The sequence below is a fragment of the Hypanus sabinus genome, unplaced genomic scaffold (assembly GCF_030144855.1).
Source record: "Hypanus sabinus isolate sHypSab1 unplaced genomic scaffold, sHypSab1.hap1 scaffold_266, whole genome shotgun sequence".
NCBI classification, from domain to species: domain Eukaryota; kingdom Metazoa; phylum Chordata; class Chondrichthyes; order Myliobatiformes; family Dasyatidae; genus Hypanus; species Hypanus sabinus.
In genome coordinates, this window is record NW_026780792.1 from 263,298 (window position 1) to 286,038 (window position 22,741).

The window sequence follows — 22,741 nt, forward strand, 5'->3', positions numbered from 1 at the left end:
TATAGGAAAGAGGACGCTAAGCTAGAATAAGTGCAGAAAAGATTTACGAGAATGCTGCTGATACTTGAGGCACTGAGTTCTGGAGAGAGGCCGGACAGGTTGGGATTTCACACCTTGAAGTGCAGGAGATTGAGGTGACCTTATGCAAACTATGAGTGTAGAAATGGGGAATGTGAGCAGTTGAGTGAACTCGGCCTTTGCTCCTTGGAGCGACTGAGGAGGAGAGGTGATCTGATAGACGTGTATAAGATGATGAGAGGTATTGATCGTGTGGACAGTCAGAGGCTTTTTCCCAGGACTGAAATGGTTGCCACAAGAGGACACAGGTTTGAGTTGCTGGGGAGTAGGTATAAAGGAGATATCAAGGGTAAGTTTTTTTACACAGAGTGGTGAGTGCGTGGAATGGGCTGCCGGCAATAATGGTGGAGGCGGTTACAATAGGGTATTTTAAGAAACTACTAGATAGGTACATGGAGCTTAGTAAAATATAGAGGGCTATGGATAAGCCCAGTAATTTCTAATGTCGGGACATGTTCCTCACAACTTTGGGGGCTGAAGGACCTGTACTGTGCTGTACGTTTTCTATGTTTTTCTGTTTACTTTTCTTTTACCCCATTTTTGTGGAATCAACAACCGAGGGCACCGGTTTGAGGTGAGAGAGGATTGATTTAATAGTGATCCTGGGGGACAATTATTAATCCACTCTCCCTTCCGGTTCATTGCTTAAGTAATACGATGAGTGCACTGTCAGGTTGGAGGAGCAACAACTTATATTACATCCGGGTAGTTTACAACCTGATGGCATGAACATCGATATCTTTAACAACTACCTCCACCTTTTCTTTTCATCAGCCCACACGCCCGTCTCCTCCATTCTGTCTCCCCACTTCTCTCTTCTCCACTGCGGATCGTCTCCCTCTGGTTCCTCTTTTACTTCCTTTTGCCCCATGGTCCGCTCTCTTATCGTATCAGATTCCTTCTTTTCAGCCCTTGGCATTTTCCACCTACCACCTCCCAGCGTCTCGCTTCATCTCCCCCCTCAGCCACCCACTCACCTTATCAGGCTTCACCTATCATCTACCAGCTTGGACACTTTCCACTCCCCACACCGTCTTATTCCGGCTTCTCCCCACTTCCAGTCCCGATGAAGGGTCTCGGCAGGAAATCTCTGTTTTGCTTTATCCCCTCTATAGAAGCTACCAGACCTCCTGACATCCTCCAACATTTTGTGTCTGTGACTCTGCATCTCCAACATCTGCAGAATCTCATCGGACAGAGTGCAGAATGCAGAGACGACATCTGGTCTCTCTAATGTCGAGGAGGCCACACCCGCAAAACTGGAAACAGTAGATGACCCCAACAAGCACGATGTTGAAAATTTGCCACATATGGAAGGACTGTTTCGGACCCTCACTGGTGGTGAGGAGAGTGGTTGGGGGCATCTCTGGCACTTCATCTACTTGCAGTTGGCGTCCAGCCCCGACACCTCTTCTTATCGTGGTGATTTACCACAATAAAAGGACCCCCTGATTTGTGGTGTTACGAACCCCGTAACTGGGTCACTTACCAGCAGATAGAAAGCTCAGTTGAAGTCTGATGGTGCTATTTTTAACAGTATTTATTAGTAAAAATACACAAAAATAACATCAATGCAAACATACAGATAATATACGTCGTCAATACTAAAACTAAAAGTGCGGGTATAATAATAATCAATAAGAAATAGCTCTCTATCGTTGTCTAGGGGATAATGTATTGTCCGATGGAAATATAAAAGTCACTCAGTTCATTCAGGCTGCAGCCTTTGGTTGGAGTCAAGAGAGAGATTTTTAGAAACTTGCCAGCTTTTCCTTTTCATGATTTCGATCCTTCGAGAGTTCCGTTGGTGTAGCCGGTCCTTTAGCTAAGCCGTTCTTCCGTGGTAAGGCCGCCAATCCCAGGCAAGGGAAAGGACGCACGCGAAACCCCCACCGGCTGTCGCTATTAAACGCTGTCACGGGATTCCTAGCGTTTCTCCTGGTGCGTCTGAAGGGGTTGGTCCCCAGACCCTCTTTTATCCTTACTCACGGGGTCTCAGATGTCAATCAGGTTGGGATAATGCAATCCCTCAACCAGACCACTCTGGTCATTCCCTGAGGGCTTCAATGAATAGTACAGCACTCAATACACAATTCCGTCTCCAAGAGACAATGGCCGTTATCCGTGGCTTTGTCTTGTGGAGGCCAGGACAAATTCCAAACCGTTTGTATTCTGGACGTCTCTCTCTCTTCCTGGGTCCCAGACCCGAATTAATAGCGATCTTGCGATTCTCAAAAATGAGGGGGCTACTTTGTACCCTTCGGCCCCTCAGAGTTGTGGCACATTCGTAACAGTGGACTCCATTGTCACCAGGTGGCGCTCTGTCGTAATAACGCTGAGAGACAGAAATGTGAAGCTTCAGCCTGCTGAAATGTTTCTTCAAGATTCAGGGTTGTTTAATTCCATTTCCAGCAGACACATGTAAATGAGGTCGAAATAATTATTCCTCCCGTTCCAATGCAACACAGAAACACAACAGTAACAACATATATCCACGGCTTATATACTGTGCACGGATTGATTGTATGTTCATAAAGTGACGCTCAGCATAGGATGCTTGCGTATAAGATGACAGACAGGAAATGATAAAGCAGAGGTGTTTGCTGCTGCGGAAGGGTTGGTGAGAGGGTAGAGATATTTATCAGCTTTCTTGGGAAAAGTTGCTGTCCCGGAGGCTGGTAGTACTGGTGAGGACACTGCGTATCTACCCCCGATGGGAGTGAGACAAATAGTCCATGAGTGGGATGGGTGAAGGTAGATTGTGAAAATTAGATTGGTGCTTGATCTCAAGAGAGAGAATTTGGAAAATACCAATGAGATGCCTTTTAGAACAGCTTGGAATTGTGCAGCCGGCTGGTGGCGTAGTGACATCAGTGGCGGGAGGTCCTGAGTTCGAACTCAGCCGGCACCCTTGCATGCTCTCCATCCGTGCTGGTTTAAGAGCTGCTGATCTCTTGAAAAATATCTCACCAGGCAGAAGGCAAATACAACAATGGGAAGTCATTGCTGTAACTAGCCTCGCACACGATTTCCCAATACGTCAGAGGAAATCGCCCGCTAAATTGAAAATTCTGGATGTGACCTACCTTCCCTTTGCAATTGTGCCCACTGGGGAAAAGTTAATTCTGGAATGAACGAAATTTGATTGGGGAGCTTTTGGTAAAGGGAACATGTGGATACAATGGTAATAACATAACTGAATTCACCCTTCACTTTGAGAGGGGAAAGGTAAAACAAGATGCATCATTATTAGTGGAGTGAGGGGAACTACGGAGGCACTGGAGAAGAGCTTACCAAAGTTGATTGGAAGGGTACACTGGCAGCGATGATGGCAGAATAGCAATGGCTGGAGTTGATCCACTTGACACCCTCAGGGTTGAAGAGAAACACATCATATTCCAACTGCATAGCTCCAACCTGAAGACATGAATATCGATTTCTCCTTCCAGTAAAAAAAAAATCACAGCCCATTGCCTTTCCTTCTACTTACTCCCGAGTAACATAACTTTACACATTCTGACCACTGACATCTGGGACTTCCATACTCATGCCAGTGTCTTCCAAAGAGTACGATACTTAACCAGTTCATCAGCCATCACCTTTCACCCCACCCCATTATTCCCTCTCCAGCATCATTCTCCAGTGGCTTGATATCCATTTCAGTTTCTCTTTTACATTATATGTACCTGAAATTAAAAATGGGATCCTCTTTAATATTACTGGCTAGCTCACCTAAGTATTCCATCTTTTCCTTCTTAATGATTTTAGATGCATTCTGTTCATTTTTAAAACTTCCCAATTCTCTAACTGCCTGGTGATTTTTGTTCTGTGCCCTCTTTTGTCTTTATGTTGTCTTTGGTTTCTCTTAGCAGCTACGGTTTTGTCACCTTACCTTTAGAATACTACTTCCTCTTTGTGATGTGAATATCCCGTCACTTCCAGAAATTCCAGCCATTGCTGCTCTGTTTTCATCCCTGCCCGTGTTCTTTCCAAATCAATTTTGACCAAATTTTCTCTCAGGCCTCTCTAATTATCTTTTTATTCATATCTGACATTAGTTTCTCCTTCTCTAATGTCGGGGTGAATTTGATCATATTAAGATCACTTGTCCCAAAGGGTTCCTTGAACTCAAGTGACCTAATTATTTCTGGTTCTTTACATTACTCAATCCAGAATAGCTGATCCCCAAGTGGGCTCAATCACGAGCTGCTCTAAAAAGCATCTTGTAGGCAATCCAGGAATTCCTCCTCTTGAGACCAACACCATCCTGATTTTCCTAATCACCTGCATGACAATCCCCCATGAACATTGTAACATTGCCCTTTTGGCACTCATTTTCTATCTCTCATTGTAAATTGTGGACCACATGCTGTTTTGGTGTCACTATACAATTCCATTCAAGGATTTTTTTGTACATTTGCTGTTCCTTATTTCTACCCACAGATTTTACACTGCCCAACCCTATGGCCTCCTCTTATCTAATGATTTTATTTAATATTTTACCAACAGAGCCACACAACCCCACTATTGGCTTGTTATTTCACTAAACATATAAATATCTGGGAAACAGGATAACCTGCAGATGCAAGAAATCAAGAGAAATTCACACAAAGTGCTGGAGAAGTTCAGCAGGTCAGGCAGCATTAATGGATGGGAATCAACATTTCCGGCCATGACCCTTCTTTGGGACTCGTGATAACCACGTATCTGGAAAATCAACAAGCAAAAACAACAGAAAGTAGTGCAATATTGGGAAAACCTTTGACAAAATTTATTTCAAGGCTTTAAAAAACTGTGGAACAGAGCTCTATGCTCAACAAATACGACAAAGGCAATAAACACTTCCATCAATACCGACATTGACTTTTTTTAATGAAAATATCTTAGTCCCATTTCACTCAGTAAAATTTACAAAGATAAGTAAGAACAGAAATGACAAGTTTAGAAAAGACTACTTACACTCAAACCCACCTAGATTAACACTTCCTTGGACAGAAGGAGGAAGAGGAATAACGCACATGAGAAAAAATAATCACATTAGACCATAAGACAAAGGAGCAGAGTCAGCCATTCAGCCCATCGAGTCTGCTACACAATTTCATCATGAGTGGATCCAATCTGCCCTTCAGTCCCATTCCCCCACCTTCTCACTATCACCTTGGATGCCCTGAATACTCAGATACCTATCAATCTCTGCATTAAACACACCCAATGACTTGGCCTCCACTGCTGCCCGTGGCAACAAATTCCACAGATCCATCACCCTCTGACAAAAAAATAATTCTCTGATTCTCTGTTCTGAATGGGTGTCCTGCAAACCACAAGTCATGCCCTTTTGTACTAGACTCCGCCTGTCACTCTCAAAATTGCATTCAGCAATGGGGATGCATTCATCCTGCAGCTTATTGAAACTTTCTCCCCAATGTGAACCCGGTCATGTGTTACAAGGTTAGATTATTGAATGAATCCCTTCCCATATTCACAACAGGTGAATGGCCCCTCCCCAGTGGAACATAATGATGCAGCTTTGGTGGAGACGGTTGAGAGAATCTCTCCCCAAAGTCTGAGCAGACGTGGTGTGAACTCACTGGTGTTCTAATAGATGAGATGATCATGTGAATGCCTTCCCACATTCACAGGTCGACGGCCTTTCCCCAGTGGATCTCACTGGTGTGCCAGCAGATCAGATGACTGAGTGAATCCCTTCTCACTATCTGAGAGGGTGAAATCCCTCTCTGCAGTGTGAACTGACTGGTGTGTCACTAGGTGAGATGATGTGGTGAATCCCTTCCCACAGTCTGAGCAGGTGAATGGCCTCTTCCCAGTGTGAACTCGCTGGTGTGTCTGTAGGTTGGATGACTGAGTGAATGACTTTCCACAGACTGAGCAGGTGAATAGCTTCTCCCCAGTGTGAACTGACTGGTGTCTCCGTAGGTGAGATGCCTGAGTGAATCCCTTCCCACAGTCTGAGCAGGTGAACAGCCTCTCCCCAGTGTGAACTCGCTGGTGACTCTGTAGGTTGAATGATCGAGTGAATCCTTTCCCACAGTCTGGGCAGGTGAACAGCTTCTCCCCAGTGTGAACTTGCTGGTGTCTCTGTAGGTTAGATGACTGAGTGAATCCCTCCCCACAGTCTGAGCAGAAAGGATGATCGAGTGAATCCCTCCCCACTGTCTGAGCAGGAAGGATGATCGAGTGAATCCCTTGATCCATTTCTTAAATATCTGGACTGAGACAGCAAAACTGTATTCCAGATTTCAGTAGACAAATTTCTTGTCATTTGTAACCTGTAAAAAGATTTTAAAAATCCATCAGTGGGTGTAGAACAGGCATGGGCAAACTGCGGACCGTTAAGCTTTTTAATCCGGCCTGCAGAACTTGATGAAATTATATTAATAACCTTGTTAACGTTTTTTTCCCCACAATTCTGGCGTTTTCCCAATAGATGACGCACTCTATATACATTTGTGGTGACCCATTTCCTGGCACATCCGAACCGGCTCACAATTAGCCAGCGTTCCGGCTAAGGGAGATAGCCTGCGGAGATTTGCGAGCACAGAGCTTTGGAGCCTCTGCGCCACGGGGAGCAGGTTGAGGGAGGCTTAAAAGTGAGGCTGGGGATTTCGAATGAAGTTTTTTTTCTTCGACTGCAGTTACCGACTCCGTGTCGTAATTTTAGCGCTGCATGTAGCACACCGCTACACATTGACCTTTGTTGAGGTGCAGCGTATTACTCCACATTTGCGCTTTACTCTTTGTTCGGCTCGACCTATTTGTGTGAACAGGCGTTCAGCGTCATGAACATCAACAAAGCCAGCCACAGATCCAAGTTAACTGACCAACACCTCAGATCCATCCTGAGAATCACCACAACAAAACTAAATCCAGACTTTGATGCACTGGCTGAAAAGGGAGACCAACAACACTGTTCCCACTGAAATTAAAAATAAGTTTCTTCATTGTGTTATGTAAAAAATGCATTTGAAAATATTTTTTTCAATAATCCTTACATGTTACATGTCATTTCTGTTAAGTGATGGACATGAGTAGTGCGCAGGTGCACGTACGTTCTCAAAATAAAAAATGCGCTCCAGATCAAATAACGCGCTCCACATACTGGCGCGCTGTCATTGTTCTGTCCTTGTGCTGGTCGTTGTTGAGTTTTGGCACAGGGGACAGTTGAATAAGAAGGAGCAGGACAAGTAGACCTGCATCTCCTACCGTTTTTGAAATAAAGACAGTCAGGAGGAGAGTGATGATGATAATATCTTGAAGGATAACAGAATTTTCAGTGCTTTAAAATAATAATTTACTATTAAAAAAGGCTGTATTTTATTCATTTAATTTTCAGTGTTTTAAAAGTCATTTCAATAAATAGCTAAATACCAAGGGACTTCAAAGACAGATATTTTGTTGTAATGCATTTGTTCATTTTCAATTGAAATTAAAGCACATGTTTTCTACATATTCCATGATATTTTATTTTCTCTTATGAGGTGTATTACCAAAACACTCCGTCCATCTGCTCCTGGTCCGGCCCCCCTGTCAAATTTTAGAACCCTTTGTGGCCCACAAGTCAAAAAGTTTGCCCACCCCTGGTGTAGAACAACATTTCTGATGAGATCACTTGAGTTGTGAAGGTGTGATCTGACATCACACTGTTACAGTGAGGTTCAACCCAAGTTGGATGGAGAATTCATCTTCTAACTGGGCACAGTGCTGGTATCTGGAATGAGCATTGAACGCTCTGATTTTCTTCCTGTCTCTATAAGAATGGGGCATTTTTGCCATCTCCAATCTGTGACCTGGCTCAGTTTGACTCTCTCCATTGGTATTATTCCCTGTTCCCACTGAGCTGCATGGGTGCCTGGCCCCACAGTAACTGAAACACTCTCACACAAATAGCCGGCAGTGCATTCCACACACCCACCACTCTCTGTGTAAAAAACTTACCTCTGACATCCCCTCGGTATCTATTTCCAAGCACCTTAAAACTATGTCCTCTCGTGTTAGCCATTTCAGACCTGGGGGAAAAAAAATACTCTGGCTATCCACACGATCAATGCCCCTCATCATCTTATACACCTGAAAATGGCTCGAAACATAAACAAGGAAAGAGTACACTGGTTTGAGGATTTCTTAGAAGTACACAACAGTATGAGGGTATAGATAGGATAAATGCAAGCAGCTTTTTCCACTGAGGTTGTGTGGGATGACAACCAGAGGTCATGGGTAAGTGGGGAAGGTGAAAATTTAATGGGAACATGTGGAAAAGCTCTTCACTGGTCATGACAGTGTGGAATGAGATGAATATAAGTAGTGAAAATCAGCTCAGTTTCACCAGTTAAAGGAAGTTTGGATGGGACCCTGGGTGGTAGGAGTATGGAGGGTGATGGTCCCGGTGCAGGTATTTGCATTAGACCGCTTAAATGTTTTTTGGCATTGTCTAGATGGGCCAAATATCCTGTTTCTGGACTGAACTTCTCCATGTTTCTGTGACAGAGATGCTGGCCAAACTTGTTTGGAAGGGAAAAGGAAGGAGTGACAACGGAGCAGCAATGGCTGGAGATTCTGGAGCAATTCGGGAGCTGAGTGATCGATACATCCCAAAGAAGTGGAAGCATTGGAAAGGCAGGAGGACATATCCGTGACTGAAATGAGAAGCCAAAGCCAACATAAAAGCCAAAGAGTGGGCAAACAAAAGAGCAAAGACTATTGGGAAGCTTTTAGAAACCAACAGCAGACAACTTTAAAAAAAAGCCACATGAGCTCAGGGTGTGGAGTCCTGATATTGTCATCATTAATGGGTCCTGGTAGCACCCAACAGTCTGAGGCATTTGGAGGAACAAAATATCCGGGGCCTCAATATCTCTTGAAAAGCAAGGTTCCCTGCACCTGTAACTTTTCAACTTTTATTTTGGCAGGCACATACAAACCCTACACCCTCAAAATTTTACTTCTGAAGGCCTTCCACTTACAAGAACTGTGTTGCCAGGAATGAGCCTGTTCCAAACCACACTTGTCAGATGCTTCTGATACCATCAAAATTGACCTTTCTCCAATTTAGAATCTCAACCCATGGTCCAGACCCCTCTTTTTCCATATTTACTTTGAATTTCATGGCATTATGATCACAAATTCTGTCACCAGCCCTGGATCATTTCCTAACAGCTTATTGTACACTTCTATATCAGAAATTCCACATACTGATTAAGGGCACATTTGACAAACTTTACCCCATCTAGTCCTTTTACAGTATGGGAGTCCAGTCTATATATGTAAAGTTAGAATCACTTACTGAATCAACCTTTGTTTATTGGCATGGTCTGCAATCTCTCTACAATGTTGTTCCTCTAAATCCCTCAGATTGTTGGGAGCAACCAAATTCCAATAATGGCTCCAGTATCATAATTCCCTGTCCTGAGCTCATCTGGCTTTCCTATGATGCTTCTTGCATTGTGATAAACACAGCTCAGCACATTCATCACACCATGATCAACCATTTGATTGCTGACTCTATCTGAGGTCTGAACAACATCTGACTGGTGTCAAGATAACAAACTCTCCCTCACTGTCACAAAAACAAAGGAGCTGATTGTGGATTACAGGAGGAATGGAGACAGGCTAACCCCTGTTGACATCAATCGATCTGGGTTTAAGAAGGTGAACAGCTTTAAATTTGTCAGCATAAACATCACCAAGGATCTCACATCGTCTGTACATACTGGCTGTGTTGTGAAAAGAGCACAGCAGCACCTCTTTCACCTCAGATGGTTGAAGAAGTTGGGGACGGGGACCCAAAATCCTAAGGACGTTCTACAGGGACACAATTGAGAGCATGCTGACTGGCTGCATCACTGCCTGGTATGGGAACTGTGCTTCCATTAATCGCAGGAAACTGCAGAGAGTGGTGCAGACACCCCAGCGCATCTGTAGATGTGAACTTTCCACTATTCAGGACATTTACAGGGACAAGTGTGTCAAAAGGCCCAAAGGATATTGGGGACCAAATTCACCACAACCACAAACTGTTCCTGCTGCTACCATCCAGGAAACGGTACCACAGCAAAAGGACCAACAGGTTCTGGGTCATCATCTTCTACTAGGCCATCAAACTGATTAATTCATGCTGATACAATTGCATTTCAATGTTATACTGACTGTCCTATGTACAAACTATCTATTTTAAGTTACTATTAATTACACATTGCACATTTTGGTGAAGATGTAATGTAAAGATTTCTACTCCTCGTGTGCAGCAAGGATGTATCGAATAAAGTCAATTCAATTCAATTCACCCTCTCCACTATCTGTTCTGTCATTCTGGCTCCCATTTCCCCAGCAACTTATTTTAACCACATCACACCCTTCACCCACACTAGCACTAGCAAGCCTTACCACTAGGATTTCAGTCCCCTCCTGTTCTGTTCCCCTAACTAATGAATTCACTATCACCCCTTTGACTTTTCTCTGTCAGGTAATCTACCCTCCCCACCCCAACAGTTTCTAAAGTGTTCCATCTGTTGTTGTGTGGGATAACAACAAGAGTTCTCTGTGATGGCTATTTAACTTTATTCCACTTCCCTGTACAAATGCAAAAGGACATCCTTGCTCATGTACTCAATTCCCCTTGTAATAAAGGCCAACATTCCATTTGCCCTCTTCACTGCCTGTTGCACTTGCTCATTCACCTTCATTGACTGACAAACTAGGACTCCTAGGTCTCTTTGCATTTCTCCCTTACCTAACTCTACACCGTTCAGACAATACTCTGCCCTCTTGTTCCTGCTTCCAAACTGGATAACTTCATATTTATTCACATTGAATGACATCTGCCAAGTATCTGCCCACTCACACAGTCTATCCAAGTCTCCCTGTATTCTCCTAACGTCCTCTTCGCATGTTACACTGCCACCCAGTTTAGTATCATCAGCAAACTTGCTGATATAGTTTTCAATGCCCTCATCTAAATCGTTGACATAAATCGTAAAGAGCTGTGGTCCCAATAGAGAGCCCTGTGGTACCCCACTAGTTACCACCAGCCAGTCCGAGAAACACCCATTCACTGCTACTCTTTGCTTTCTATCTGCCAACCAGTTTTCTATCCATGTTGAAACCCTGCCCCCAATGCCATGAGCTCTGATTTTACTCACCAATCTCCTATGTGGCACCTTATCGAATGCCTTCTGAAAATCTAGGTACACAACATCCACTGGCTTACCCTCGTCTAACATCCTTGTTACACCCTCAAAAAACTCCAACAGATTAGTCAAGCATGATTTGCCCTTGGTAAATCCATGCTGGCTCAGCCTAATCCTATCACTGCCATCAAGATGTGCCACTATTTCGTCCTTAATAATGGAGTCAAGCATCTTCCCCACGACTGACGTTAGGCTAACAGGGCGATAGTTCTCCGTTTTCTCCTTCCCTCCCTTCTTGAAAAGTGGGATAACATTAGCCACTCTCCAATCTTCAGGAACTGATCCTGAATCTAAGGAACATTGGAAAATGATTACCAATGCATCCGCAATTTCCTGAGCCACCTCTTTTAGAACCCGCAGATGCAGACCATCTGGACCTGGGGATTTATTAGCCTTCAGTCCTACCAGTCTACTCATCACAGTTTTTTTCCTAATGTCAATCTGTCTCAATTCCTCTGATATCTTATGACCCTGGCCCATGCATACATCTGGGAGATTGCCTGTGTCCTCCCTGGTGAAGATAGATCTAAAGTATGCATTAAATTCTGTTGCTATTTCCCTGTTTCCCATAACAATTTCTCCCAATTCATTCTTCAATACACACAGGTAACACCAGTTTCTATATTGGACATAAATATTTCCCCTGAACCCTCCTGAGGAATTGAGGATATATAAAACAAAACCTATGTAACCTATGTAACCTCTGGCTAAAAGAATAATTGGGACTGAATAGGAATATTTGAACCGAAGTAAACACTGTCTTCAGTGGTTAGCTCAGCCAGGCTCATTGCCAGTTCTCTGTGGCTTGCAGAGAGACACACTGAGAGCTGATAACATTGTATACTGTACCGTTGTTAGTTGATACCATTATACATTCTACCCTCATTTGAGTAAGGGGCAGAGGACTCACTGATAAGGACAGGAATGAACATCTGTTTGTAATTAAGTCAGGGCTTTGCAAAGGGAATAAGGACTGGACAGTACATCCATCCATAATTAAAACCTCAATATAACAAACTCTGTTATCTAAGTAATTAAGATTTGCACCAACACACTTGGTGGGCATACCAGTTCAAATAACATCTTGAAATAGTGATGCATGGCGTGTACTATGTATAAATATACGGCTGTAACCTAAGTCAGTCGACTTGTCAGATAGTGGCAGTGCTTACGTGCCTTCCCTTTGACAACTGGGGCTCAAAGTCCTGCAGGAGAATGTGCAATAAACTGTGGTGTCAATAAGAAGCTTGTCTCTCGAGTTTTATTCAGATTCAGCTTTAACATTTGGCATCACAAACAGGATCTCTATCTACAGAGCACTGAGCAGACGGGCTGAGTAAGCAGCTGAACCACTCTGGGGACTGTGGGGACTGACCGGGAGCCCAATAGGTATTTTACATTTGTCGCTCACTGTTAGTTCCTTTGGATGTATGGTGCCTTGCCCAAGGCTGATCACATACCTTGACAGGATCGGGAAAAAAATCTGTCGGGAGACTAGTATAAGGTAGGCAAAATTTTTACTAAGTGGGCAGGAGGCAGTATTGGATAAAGTTTATTAAGTGGCCAGGAGACGGTACTGGGTGAACTTTACTAAGTGGGCAGGAAGCAGACATGTCAGGTAAATTCATCAATTGAGCAGGAGGTGCCTGCCAGGTAAATTTATCTGATTGTTAATTGAGCAGGAGGCTTTGTGCCTGATAAATTACTTAGAGATAATCGGTTAATTGCAGTCGATTGATACGAGTGTGCCAGGAGCAGCCCGACACAACTTTGTGTGAGAGTTTTCCAGACAAGGAAAAAGATTTTCAAATGTTTAGTGCAGCACTGAGTAAGAAATTGGGGAACAAAATGTGGCCTCGGACGGAGGGGGGTGAGGGAGCCTGGGTTATTACCTCATGAGAACAAGCAGTAAATCTGATATGGAAAAAGAACTGAGGAAAGAAGTGGAAATCGTTGAAAAGGAAATGGAAGGAAAAGGCAGATGTAAAATGGAACTTTGCCAGCTATGCCACTGATGGCCTACTGGCTTCAGAATTGGACTTTGAGGTGAGAGGTCTTGAGTTCGAATCCAGCCGACTCCCTTGCACACTTTCATCCGCGCTGGGTTAGAGCTGGTGATCTCTTAAACAAAACAACTCACCCAGCAGAAGGCAATGGCAAACTACTGCTGTAACTTGCCTTGTACATGATTTCCCAACACCGCACAGCGGTGTGGAAGGAAATCCTCGGCTAACTGGAAAAAGTTCCGGATGTGACATACGTTTAAAGTGGAACAGTATATTATCAGCAAGTTGGAGAAATAATGGAATGGGATAGAGGTATGTACTGCAGAAGGAATGCCAAAGGTTGGGAGCCGCTAAAAGCGGAGCGTGAATGGGTGGATGTGATTTGTGGCCTGCTACGGCAGTTTCACAGGAGACCAAGCCTTTAAACTGGGAGGACAAATACCCATTATTAATGACTTACTGCTCCAATGCTTACCAACTAAGTTAGCCAACATTATTAATACAAATAATATGGATTGGCCTGACAATGACCGAAATCGAATGTGACGAGCTTCGACATATTTTTGGGACCCGACTTTCAAATCCCGATCAACCCCGAAAGGAACTAATATTCTCCTGTTTGATTCTTACTAAGAGGGAGAGGGGGGCAGAACTATTTGACTATGCAGCATGTTTACACTTGTTCGCAGCTTGTGTTTATATAGCTCACAGTTTGTTTTATTTAAGCAAGGATAGTCACAAACACAGTCAGCCGGAGAGAAAGAAAGAAGATGGAAGGTTCGAAACAAAGGGCCTAGTGGCCAAAGGCCACTGTTTGGACTCTCCTTTGCCCACAAGGTGGGTTGACTATTGATCAAGCGTATACCGAATATGTGATTGTCACTTTGTTTGATCCATAGGAGTGGATCTGTTGGTTTGGGAGTATCCTGTGAGGACCACTTGTGCTAACCCTTGCCTGGGTGTGGTAATTCACTTGAAGAGGTACCCTTGTGACCAATCACTGTTGGTGATAATTCGTATAATCCAAGTGGGGATGTTGTTGGAGTATCTCGCGGCTACCACTTTTGTTAACCCTTAGCCGGATTCGGGTGTGTTATGTGGTAACCACTTGTGAGAAGGGATATTCTGTGGAAATCACTGTCGGTAATACTTTGTGTGTTGGATCTGGATTGGGAGTACCTTGTGGAATCTACCTGTGTGTCAACCCTTGCTTGTGTGGTAGTTCCTTCTGAAGACAGTACGCCTGTGATAAGCTGCTTCTGGTGATAATTTGTATGTAGATTTAGAACGACGACGGATAGAACCTACAGCGACTGTTAACCTGTCATTTATTCCATGGCTGAACTGAACTTTCATAGTTCAGCATCTCAAGACTTTAAGCTTGGTATTCCCTGAGCTCAAAGGTTTAGGAGTTATATTTACACGTATGTGTACTCATAACACTTTTTAACTTTTGATTATTTTGCTTAATTTGTTATATTATAAGTAGATACGAATAAAGAGAGTGGTTTTAACATCAAAACCAGACTCCAGGTGTGGTCTATAGCTGCTGGTTCATTTAAACCAATTGGGTACGTAACAGTGCTGCTCGTGTTTATGTCTTTAAGAGGGCTCACCCCAGCACCCGGGGGCCCCCATGTTAACACCTTTCTGTCTCTCTGTCACACCTATGCCAAGCAGGTAGAACCAGGGGCCTGCTGGGTTTGTGCTGAAATTCCTCGGTATGGTAAAAGTATGATTCAAATGTCAGTAATCCTGCTCAACTAGAGTGAGGAACTATCTGCCTGGGCTTTTTCAAATAACACCCGGGGAAGAGAGTGAGGAACTGTGGTCCAGTCTGTGATGACCGTGGCTGTCAGTGTTTTGAGGGATGGTGTCTCAGGGCCCCACCAAACGGAACTTCCTACGCTGGGAAACATGAATCCTGGCCATATCTGCAGGAGCCCAGCAGCCGAGAGGAATAACTGAGACTGAGCGATTTTTGATGATAGTTTTTCTCTCCTATAGCGTAGCCAGAAATTCATGAGGGATAATCAATTTGGCTATAAGAACTTCAGGAGCTGGCCACAAGGCTGCAGGGGCCCTGTGACAGAAACACAGGCCCAAGTAACAGAAACATCCATTGAAATGATTGCAATCTGGCAAACAGTCGTACAGAATCGTACGACTTTAGATTTTATCCCAGCTGAGAAAGGGGGAACCTGTGCTATTATTGACACAGAATGCTGCACCTGCATCCCTGATGAGTCTACTAACGTTACATCCCTCTCCGAGCACACTGCAAAGGAGATTGACAGCATCAAGAAAGTAGGGCAGGATTTACACGGGTTCACCAAAGGGTTGAAATGGTGATCTTCAAAGGCCTGTAAGGTAATATGTGGGGCAAAGTCCTAATCCTATGTCCTAAAAGTTGTACATATCATTGTTATAATTACTGATGTCTGTTGTTTTTCCCCACTGAGAAGTCAAAGCTGTACTCAGTTGCTCTCTCTGTAAAAAAGTTACTGCTTTGTTGATCATGTAATGATCTAAAGAAGGGAATGATAAAGTATGTAAAAGGGTTAACACTTCGTTAAACTATAACAGCCTGTTTTTCTGAAAGAAACTGCTGATGATCAACAGATGTACTAAGCCATGCTGAGCCATATTTCTTCTTGAGGGTAGCGAGCTACGGTTTCAGGATGCTTATCTCCTTGTGTGTTCATGTGTAGAGATCGGACAGCGTCAGTCTGTTCTGTGTGTGTGAGCCATTATGACTATTTTGTAATTTGTCTTTAGGGGCTGTCATAGTAAATAACTTTGGCTCCAGCCGGTCTTGTGTGGGGAGTATCTGGACAGATATATCTGTGGTGTAAGGGGAATTGGTGGATAGGGTGAGAGCATTCACAGTCTGTTCCTGTCTGAGTGACTAACTGAGTAAGCTCCGGGTGCTTGGAACAAAGAATTTGTACCGTACGGTCTCTGAGTGACTTTATCCGGATTCGACTTCCACTGAATGGGAGTGGTTTTAAAGGGCTGGGCTGCTGGAAGCACATTACCAAACCGGGACTGATTGCAACTGGGTCTGACAGAAGCATAACTGGTTCTTCTGGGGACATTCAGTCTCACTCCAGCTTTTTCCTACCTTCCCTTGTACAGGTACGTAATGTCCAAAGGACGTGTTTTTGAGTAAATGAGACTCACCAAACTTTCTCCTGACTGAATCACCGGGAAATCCGAGTCCCTTGATGCAAAGTTGTTCTCTCCAGTTGCTGTTCTCAGTCCTCGGGTCAATTTACTTGTTGCTGTTCCCTCGTCTTCAGCTGTGGTTTGCTTCCAGTTGGGGTTTTTCTTCAAGTAAACGTCTCACCTCAGGTCTAACTTTAACCAGAGAGATAATGAAGCATGTTAACATTAAAAAGGACAACCAAACATTTCTGCTCCATGTTACTAAGAACAAAACTCACTGAAATTTAAACGTTGAATGCAGATATAATGATCTCAGTGAACAATCTTTTATTGTCCCTCACACATCACAAAATGATATGGGATAAGAAGGAGCCATCATTCAGTCAGGAACAGAATTATGTGATTTGATCCATCTAGTCTGCCCCACCATTTACCATGGCTGATTTTTATTCCAACACCATATTCCTGTCTTCCTCCTGTAACCCTGAGCTACTCACCAATCATGAATATATTAATTTGTGTCATAAATATACAAAATGGCAGTCTCAACCAACCTCTGCGGCAACAAATTCCACCGATCAGACATCTCTTAGCCAAAAAATTCTTCTCATCTCAGTTTTAAAGGGAAGCATCTTCATTCTGAGATCGTGCTGTCAGATCACAGACTCTGCGTCTAATGGAAACATCCTCTCCATGTCCACTGTATCCAGGCTTTTCAGCATTCGGAAGGTTTGCTTAACCATACATCCCCCCACCACCCCCACCGTCCCTCTGAACTCCATTGAGCACAGGTCCAGAAACACCAAATGCTCCTCATACATAACATCGATTATTCCTGAGATTATTTTTGTAAACCATGTTAGCAGCAATTGTACTGAACACATTTCCAGGAATAAGAGATAAATTGATACTGCGATAATTTACAGGGTAAGTTGAGATTTCTTTATTTTTCTACTAGCACAGAATGAGCCATTTCCATTTCCAGGTTAATTTCAGGAAATATAAACCATTCCAAGGTAAATGTAATAAAAAGAAACTAGAATTATCAGAAATTCTCAGCAGGTAAGGAACAGCTTTAGAAGAGGAACAAACTTTACAATTCAGGGTAATAATGTTTTGTCAGAATGACCAAGCATTCTCAGTTTTTATTGCAGATCTCCAGCAACTTGGGATTCTGCCTGATTTGCACCGAGTGACAGACAGAAGACAGTGAGAGGGGGATTTCGAAGCACTGTTTGAACACCAAACTCAGGGTCTATTTCTACTCTTGAAAACACAGAACAGCCCATTTACTCACAGCCTGTCCCTGTGAGGATGGAATGGGAACTCATCCTCTCCTCAGACTGGCAGTCATTGCTTCCAAAGGAACTCCAGAAACAAACATCTGATCCCAGACCAGAAATACTCACTCAACTCCTCAAAGCCCAAGCAGCTCGATCCCTGGGTCCACTTTACCTGGATCAAAAACTGATATCCCAGGACCCAACCTCACAGAGTCACACAGCTTAATCTGCCACTCACCGACCCTGAGAGTCTCACACATTGTCCTCCCATCTCACCCTGGTTAGTGCAATCCGGGATTTCCCACAACCAATGTCCAGCTGCTCGAAGAAGGACATCCATCCAGCCTCATCTGTAGAAGCACTAAGCAAAGTCAAAGCCAAAACACCAGCAGTTCCATTTCCCTGGAATGCTGATCACAGGACTAGAGCCCAAGCACCAACTCTCCCAGAACTCTTTGCTGACTGTAATATGATGAAGTGTGTCAACAGTTACAGTTCACAAAATAGCACTCCCACACCAATGCACAACAGAACTGGCACCTGATGAGCCTCTGGCTTTCCAGCTGACAAAAACTGATTCTGGAAACAACTCATCAAGGCCGAAGGTGTAAAAGAATACTTCACAATGAAGCCAAGAATGATTGCCGATATATATCTCTAAAGAGGTGTGACACAGGGTGGACCAAGGTTGACCCAGATAGTTGATGCATGTCGCTGAAGTTGGTGGGAGAGAGACTGGACAGAGGTTGAACAAGATGGGCAGGGAATGAGCAGATGGAATGAGCTGGAGAAGAAATCAAGGACGATCAATTATGGTTCTCCAGCAATACACAGATACTGAATTAATAGTACACACTACTGTATAAAGGATCTTAAAATGACAAAGTTAGAACAAAACAACAAGAACTTTGCCATATATACTTTGAACCCTCACCAAATTGCTATCAACACACCATAGAAATTTTCCCATTCAGACACTTCATGCTTTTCATGGTAACTGCTCTGCCTGTGACTGTGAGGAACAGCAGAGACCTTTGGACCCAGATCAGCACATCACAGAAACCATTCTCACACTAGACTTTCCAGTCCCTCAGGAAAGCAGGTAGAGAAATCAAAGATCCCCACAACCTGGGACATTCTCCTTCCTCACCCACCCCAGTCCGGGAGAAGACACCAGCCAAAAAGCTCAAAGACAAATGCGAGGAGGCTCAGGAAGTGAGACAAGTTGGGGGAAGTTAACGGGACTCAGTGGCCAACATCAGATTCCCCAACACAACATGGAGGAAGCATCACCTCACATACGGGGACTCTGACCGCACACCACATGATCTTGAGTCACAAACCAGAGGGTGGGGTAGATCTGTGTTAAACAGCCTCATGTGACCTGTTGGTGGGTCTCCCATTTCAACTCTGTGGAAATAAAGTGCCTGGGCTCCTGGTTTGGATCGTTCAATGCAGATTAAGTGACATCTACATATTTTTGAAGAGCCCAGATAATAGGAAAATAAATGAGTAATTGGCCCTCAGTTCAGCACTCACGGCTAACATTGGATCTCCCCACTCGGGATCGGTCTCAATACTCACTGATGGGAAAACGATATCTTCGGCCCACAGACTGTGATCTGATCCCTGGCTTCCTGACCCAGGAGGGGAGGACCCTTTCCCAATCCCGCAGACGATCCGCTTCAGCACTGAGCAGAAAGGAAAACACCACCCAACCGGAGACAGTGAGCATGCGCGAAGAGTTAGTTACATCTGTGGATAAATGGGAGGGGCAAACAGGATCACGTGACTGGTGGGGTCTCCCCCATCCCCAGGCAGAGAGTCCAGCTACTAACCATTCTGTGGAAAGAGACAAACTTGCCGCTCAGATTTCTTCTCACCTTAAAGGTATTAGACATTTCAACCCCCAGGAAAAATATATTATCTGTCCACACAGATTCATAATCAGGTTTATTATCACTGGCGTGTGGTGTAAACTTTGTTAACTTTGCAGCAGCATTTCAATGCAAGACATAATATAGACGAAAAAGAAAACACAAAATAAAATAATAAGAATTACAGTATATGTATATCTGGGACCATTGCTCATCGTGATTGTTATAAATGACTTGGATGAGGAAGTGAAGCGATGTGTTAGTAAATTTGCTGATGACACAAATGTTGGGGGTGTTGTGAATAGTGTGGAGGGCTGTCAGAGGTCACAGTAGGATACCGAAAGGATGCAAAACTGGGCTGAGAAGTTGCAAATGGATTTCAATCTGGATAAGTTTGAAGTTGTTCAATTTATTAGGTCAAACATGATGGCAGAATATAGCATCAATGGTAAGCCTCTTCACAGTGTGGAGGATCAGCGGGATCTTGGAGTCTGAGTCCAGAGGACACTCAAACCTACTATGCAGGTTGACTCTGTGGTTAAGACGACAAACGGTGCATTGACCTTTATTAATCGTGGAATTGAGTTTAGGAGCCGAGAGGTTTTGTTGCAGCTATATAGGACCCTGGTCACACTCCACTGTGCTCAATTCTGGTCACCTCACTACAGGAAGAATGTGGAAACCTTAGAAAGGGTGCAGAGGCACGTTACAAGGATGTTGCCTGGATTGGGGAGCATACCTTATGAGAATAGGTTGAGTGAACTCGGCCTTTTCTCCTTGGAGCGACAGAGGATGAGAGGTGACCTGATAGAAGTATATAAGTTTATTAGAGGCATTGATCATGTGGATAGTCAGAGGCCTTTTCCCAGCGCTGAATTGGTTACCACAAGAGGGCACAGGTTTAAGTTGCTGGGGAGTACGTACAGAGGAGATATCAGGGGTGAGTTTTTTTTTTGCCAGAGATTGGTGGGGAGTGGTGTAATGGGCTGCCGGCAATGTTTATGGATGTGGGCATAATAGGGTCTTTTCAGAGATTTTTGGATAGGTACCTGGCGGCACTGGAGAAAAACTAACTTAGAAAAATAGAGGGCAATGGGTAACTATAGTAATTTCTAAAGTAGGGACATGTCAGCACGACTTTGTGGGCCAAAGGGCCTGTACTGTTCTGTAGGGTTTCTATTGTTCTATGAATAAATTAAAAATCATGCAAAAAGCAGAAATATTATATATTTATATTGAGGTCGTGTTCAAGGGTTCAATGCCCATTTGGCTATCAGATGGCAGAGGGGAAGAAACTGTTCCTGTATCACTGAGTGTGTGCCTTCAGGCTTCTGTACCTCTCTCTCTCTCTGATGGTAACTTTGAGAAAAGGGCAGCCCTGGGTGCTGGAGTTCGTTAATAATGGACGCTGCCTTTCTGAGACACTGCTTCTAATCCTTTGGTAATCTTATAAACGTCTATTCAGTCTCATCCCAGCCGGCACGTCTCCAGAGAAAACAACTCAAGTTTGTCCAACCTCTCGTTATAGCTCATGCCCTCTATTCCAGGCAGTGTCCTGGTAAACCTCTTCTGCGCCCTCTCCAAAGCCCCGACATGCTTCAGAGAACGAGAGCGAGCACAAATGTATGAAACACTCCGGATGTGGCCTAATTAATCTTATAAAGCTTCCAGACTTTTGAACACAATGATAAAGAGAACCACACCATTTGCCTTCTTAATCTGTGCAGATCAATCTGTGCGGTCGCTTTCAGGGACTCCAAGATCCCTCTGATCATCAACACTATTCAGGGTTTTGCATTTAACAGTGTACTGTCTCTTTACATTCCACCGACCGAGCTGCGAAGATGATCATCACTAATCAAATCTCACTGAGATTTCTCAGGTCCTGTTGAATTTATTGCCAAGTGCACAAGTACGAGAAGGTACAGCTACAGAGAAACACTGACTTGTAGCAGCATCACAGGCAAGTATATTCAGATAACACACGGAACACAAATTATACGATTCTCTGTCAGTAACAGCATAGAAATATGTTTACGTCATCCTGCTAATAGGACCAGAACAACAGGGGCTGAGCGGCGGCTCATCTCAGAGACCTTGTGAGACCTTCACACCGAACCGACCCCGGCAGATTCTGTGAAGGAAGCGAGGCGAGGCCGCCAGTCCGGGAAAGTTCATCCCCTCCCCCTTCAGGTTTCATCGATCACCTTCTGTTTCTCTCTCCCTTCCCCACCCCCACCCTTTATTCTCCAGTCCTGCCGAAGGGTTTCGGCCGGTTATGTCGACTGTACTCTTTTCTTAGATGCTGCCCGGCCTGCTGAGTTCCTCCAGCATTTTGTGCGCGTTGCTCGCAATTCCAGCAACTGCAGATTTTCTTTGTTTGAGTTCAGAGCTCACTACCCAACGTCAGAACTCCCCGATCGGAACCGGCTTCAATACTCACCGAAGGAAAATTGTTGGTGCTGCCCCGCAGAGAATAATCCGTCTCCGGCTCCCCGTCCAAGGGGGCGAGAACCCACTCCCCATCCCGATCTCACCACCGACCCGGTTTCACAAAGAACGAAAAAACAGCACTGCCAAGCCCGGGAATGTGAGCATGCGCAATGCGTCATCAGGCGGTGGGCGGAGCCTCGGAAACAAACCCGAAGATGCTTCCGATCTGCGGTAAAACGGGATCACGTGACGAGTGGAGGGTCTCTCACGTCACCCGTTGACTGTTCCTCGCCCTTCACACCCTGCCCTTCCCACCGCCGCATTTCCCACATTATTTTATTATTTCCCTATATTATTTCCAAATTTAAACCAGATACGTATTTAGTTTTTCCCACCATATCTTCCCCGGTCCCTAGGTCACAGAGCGCTCAGAGTTAGAGTTTCGATTCCCATCCTGGTCAGAAACTGAATTCAGACCCAAACCGGAAATGTGCAGGTTTCATTTAAATCAGTCTATGTCAGTAAACACTAATTTCTATTCACATTCCTCCGGCCTCACTGATCAGGAACACTGAATCATTAAGTGAGAAACAGCAGCAGGAGGCCATTCAGCCCTTCTAACCATCAACAAAATGGCGGCTGCTCTCCCTTCTTAGCCACAAACTTCTGCCCGATCCTCTTTTCCTCGATTCCCC

At 44.2% G+C, this 22,741-nt stretch overlaps 2 protein-coding genes across 7 annotated transcripts in view; both read right to left on the reverse strand.

The window, feature by feature from the left end:
• LOC132388121 (zinc finger protein 436-like) overlaps positions 1 to 22,741 on the reverse strand; it is a 329,833-nt gene that overhangs the window by 105,940 nt on the left and 201,152 nt on the right. The gene's annotated exons all lie outside the window — the stretch shown is intronic.
• LOC132388125 (zinc finger protein 214-like) lies at positions 1,670 to 22,211 on the reverse strand. 6 transcript variants are annotated; one of them, XR_009510145.1, is made up of 4 exons: positions 22,057 to 22,211; positions 16,469 to 16,645; positions 8,032 to 8,102; positions 3,786 to 4,785 (listed from the first exon to the last, which is right to left on the reverse strand). XR_009510145.1 is itself a non-coding variant. In XM_059960488.1 (4 exons), exon 4 carries the CDS (start codon positions 6,289 to 6,291, stop codon positions 5,743 to 5,745), a length of 549 nt encoding a protein of 182 aa, XP_059816471.1. In that variant the 5' UTR covers positions 6,292 to 6,365; positions 8,032 to 8,102; positions 16,469 to 16,645; positions 22,057 to 22,209; the 3' UTR covers positions 3,793 to 5,742. The 6 variants fall into 6 exon arrangements, 2 of the variants coding, with proteins under 2 accessions (XP_059816471.1, XP_059816472.1); XM_059960488.1 differs by having other exon boundaries at positions 3,793 to 6,365; positions 22,057 to 22,209; XR_009510144.1 differs by lacking the exons at positions 8,032 to 8,102; positions 16,469 to 16,645; positions 22,057 to 22,211 and adding exons at positions 1,670 to 2,413; positions 3,373 to 3,447 and having other exon boundaries at positions 4,655 to 6,952.

Bases quoted from the DNA above. Each gene is read 5' to 3' on its own strand.
- LOC132388125 (XM_059960489.1), bottom strand. From the start codon at position 6,291: ATGGATCAAGGGATTCACTCGATCATCCTTCCTGCTCAGACAGTGGGG.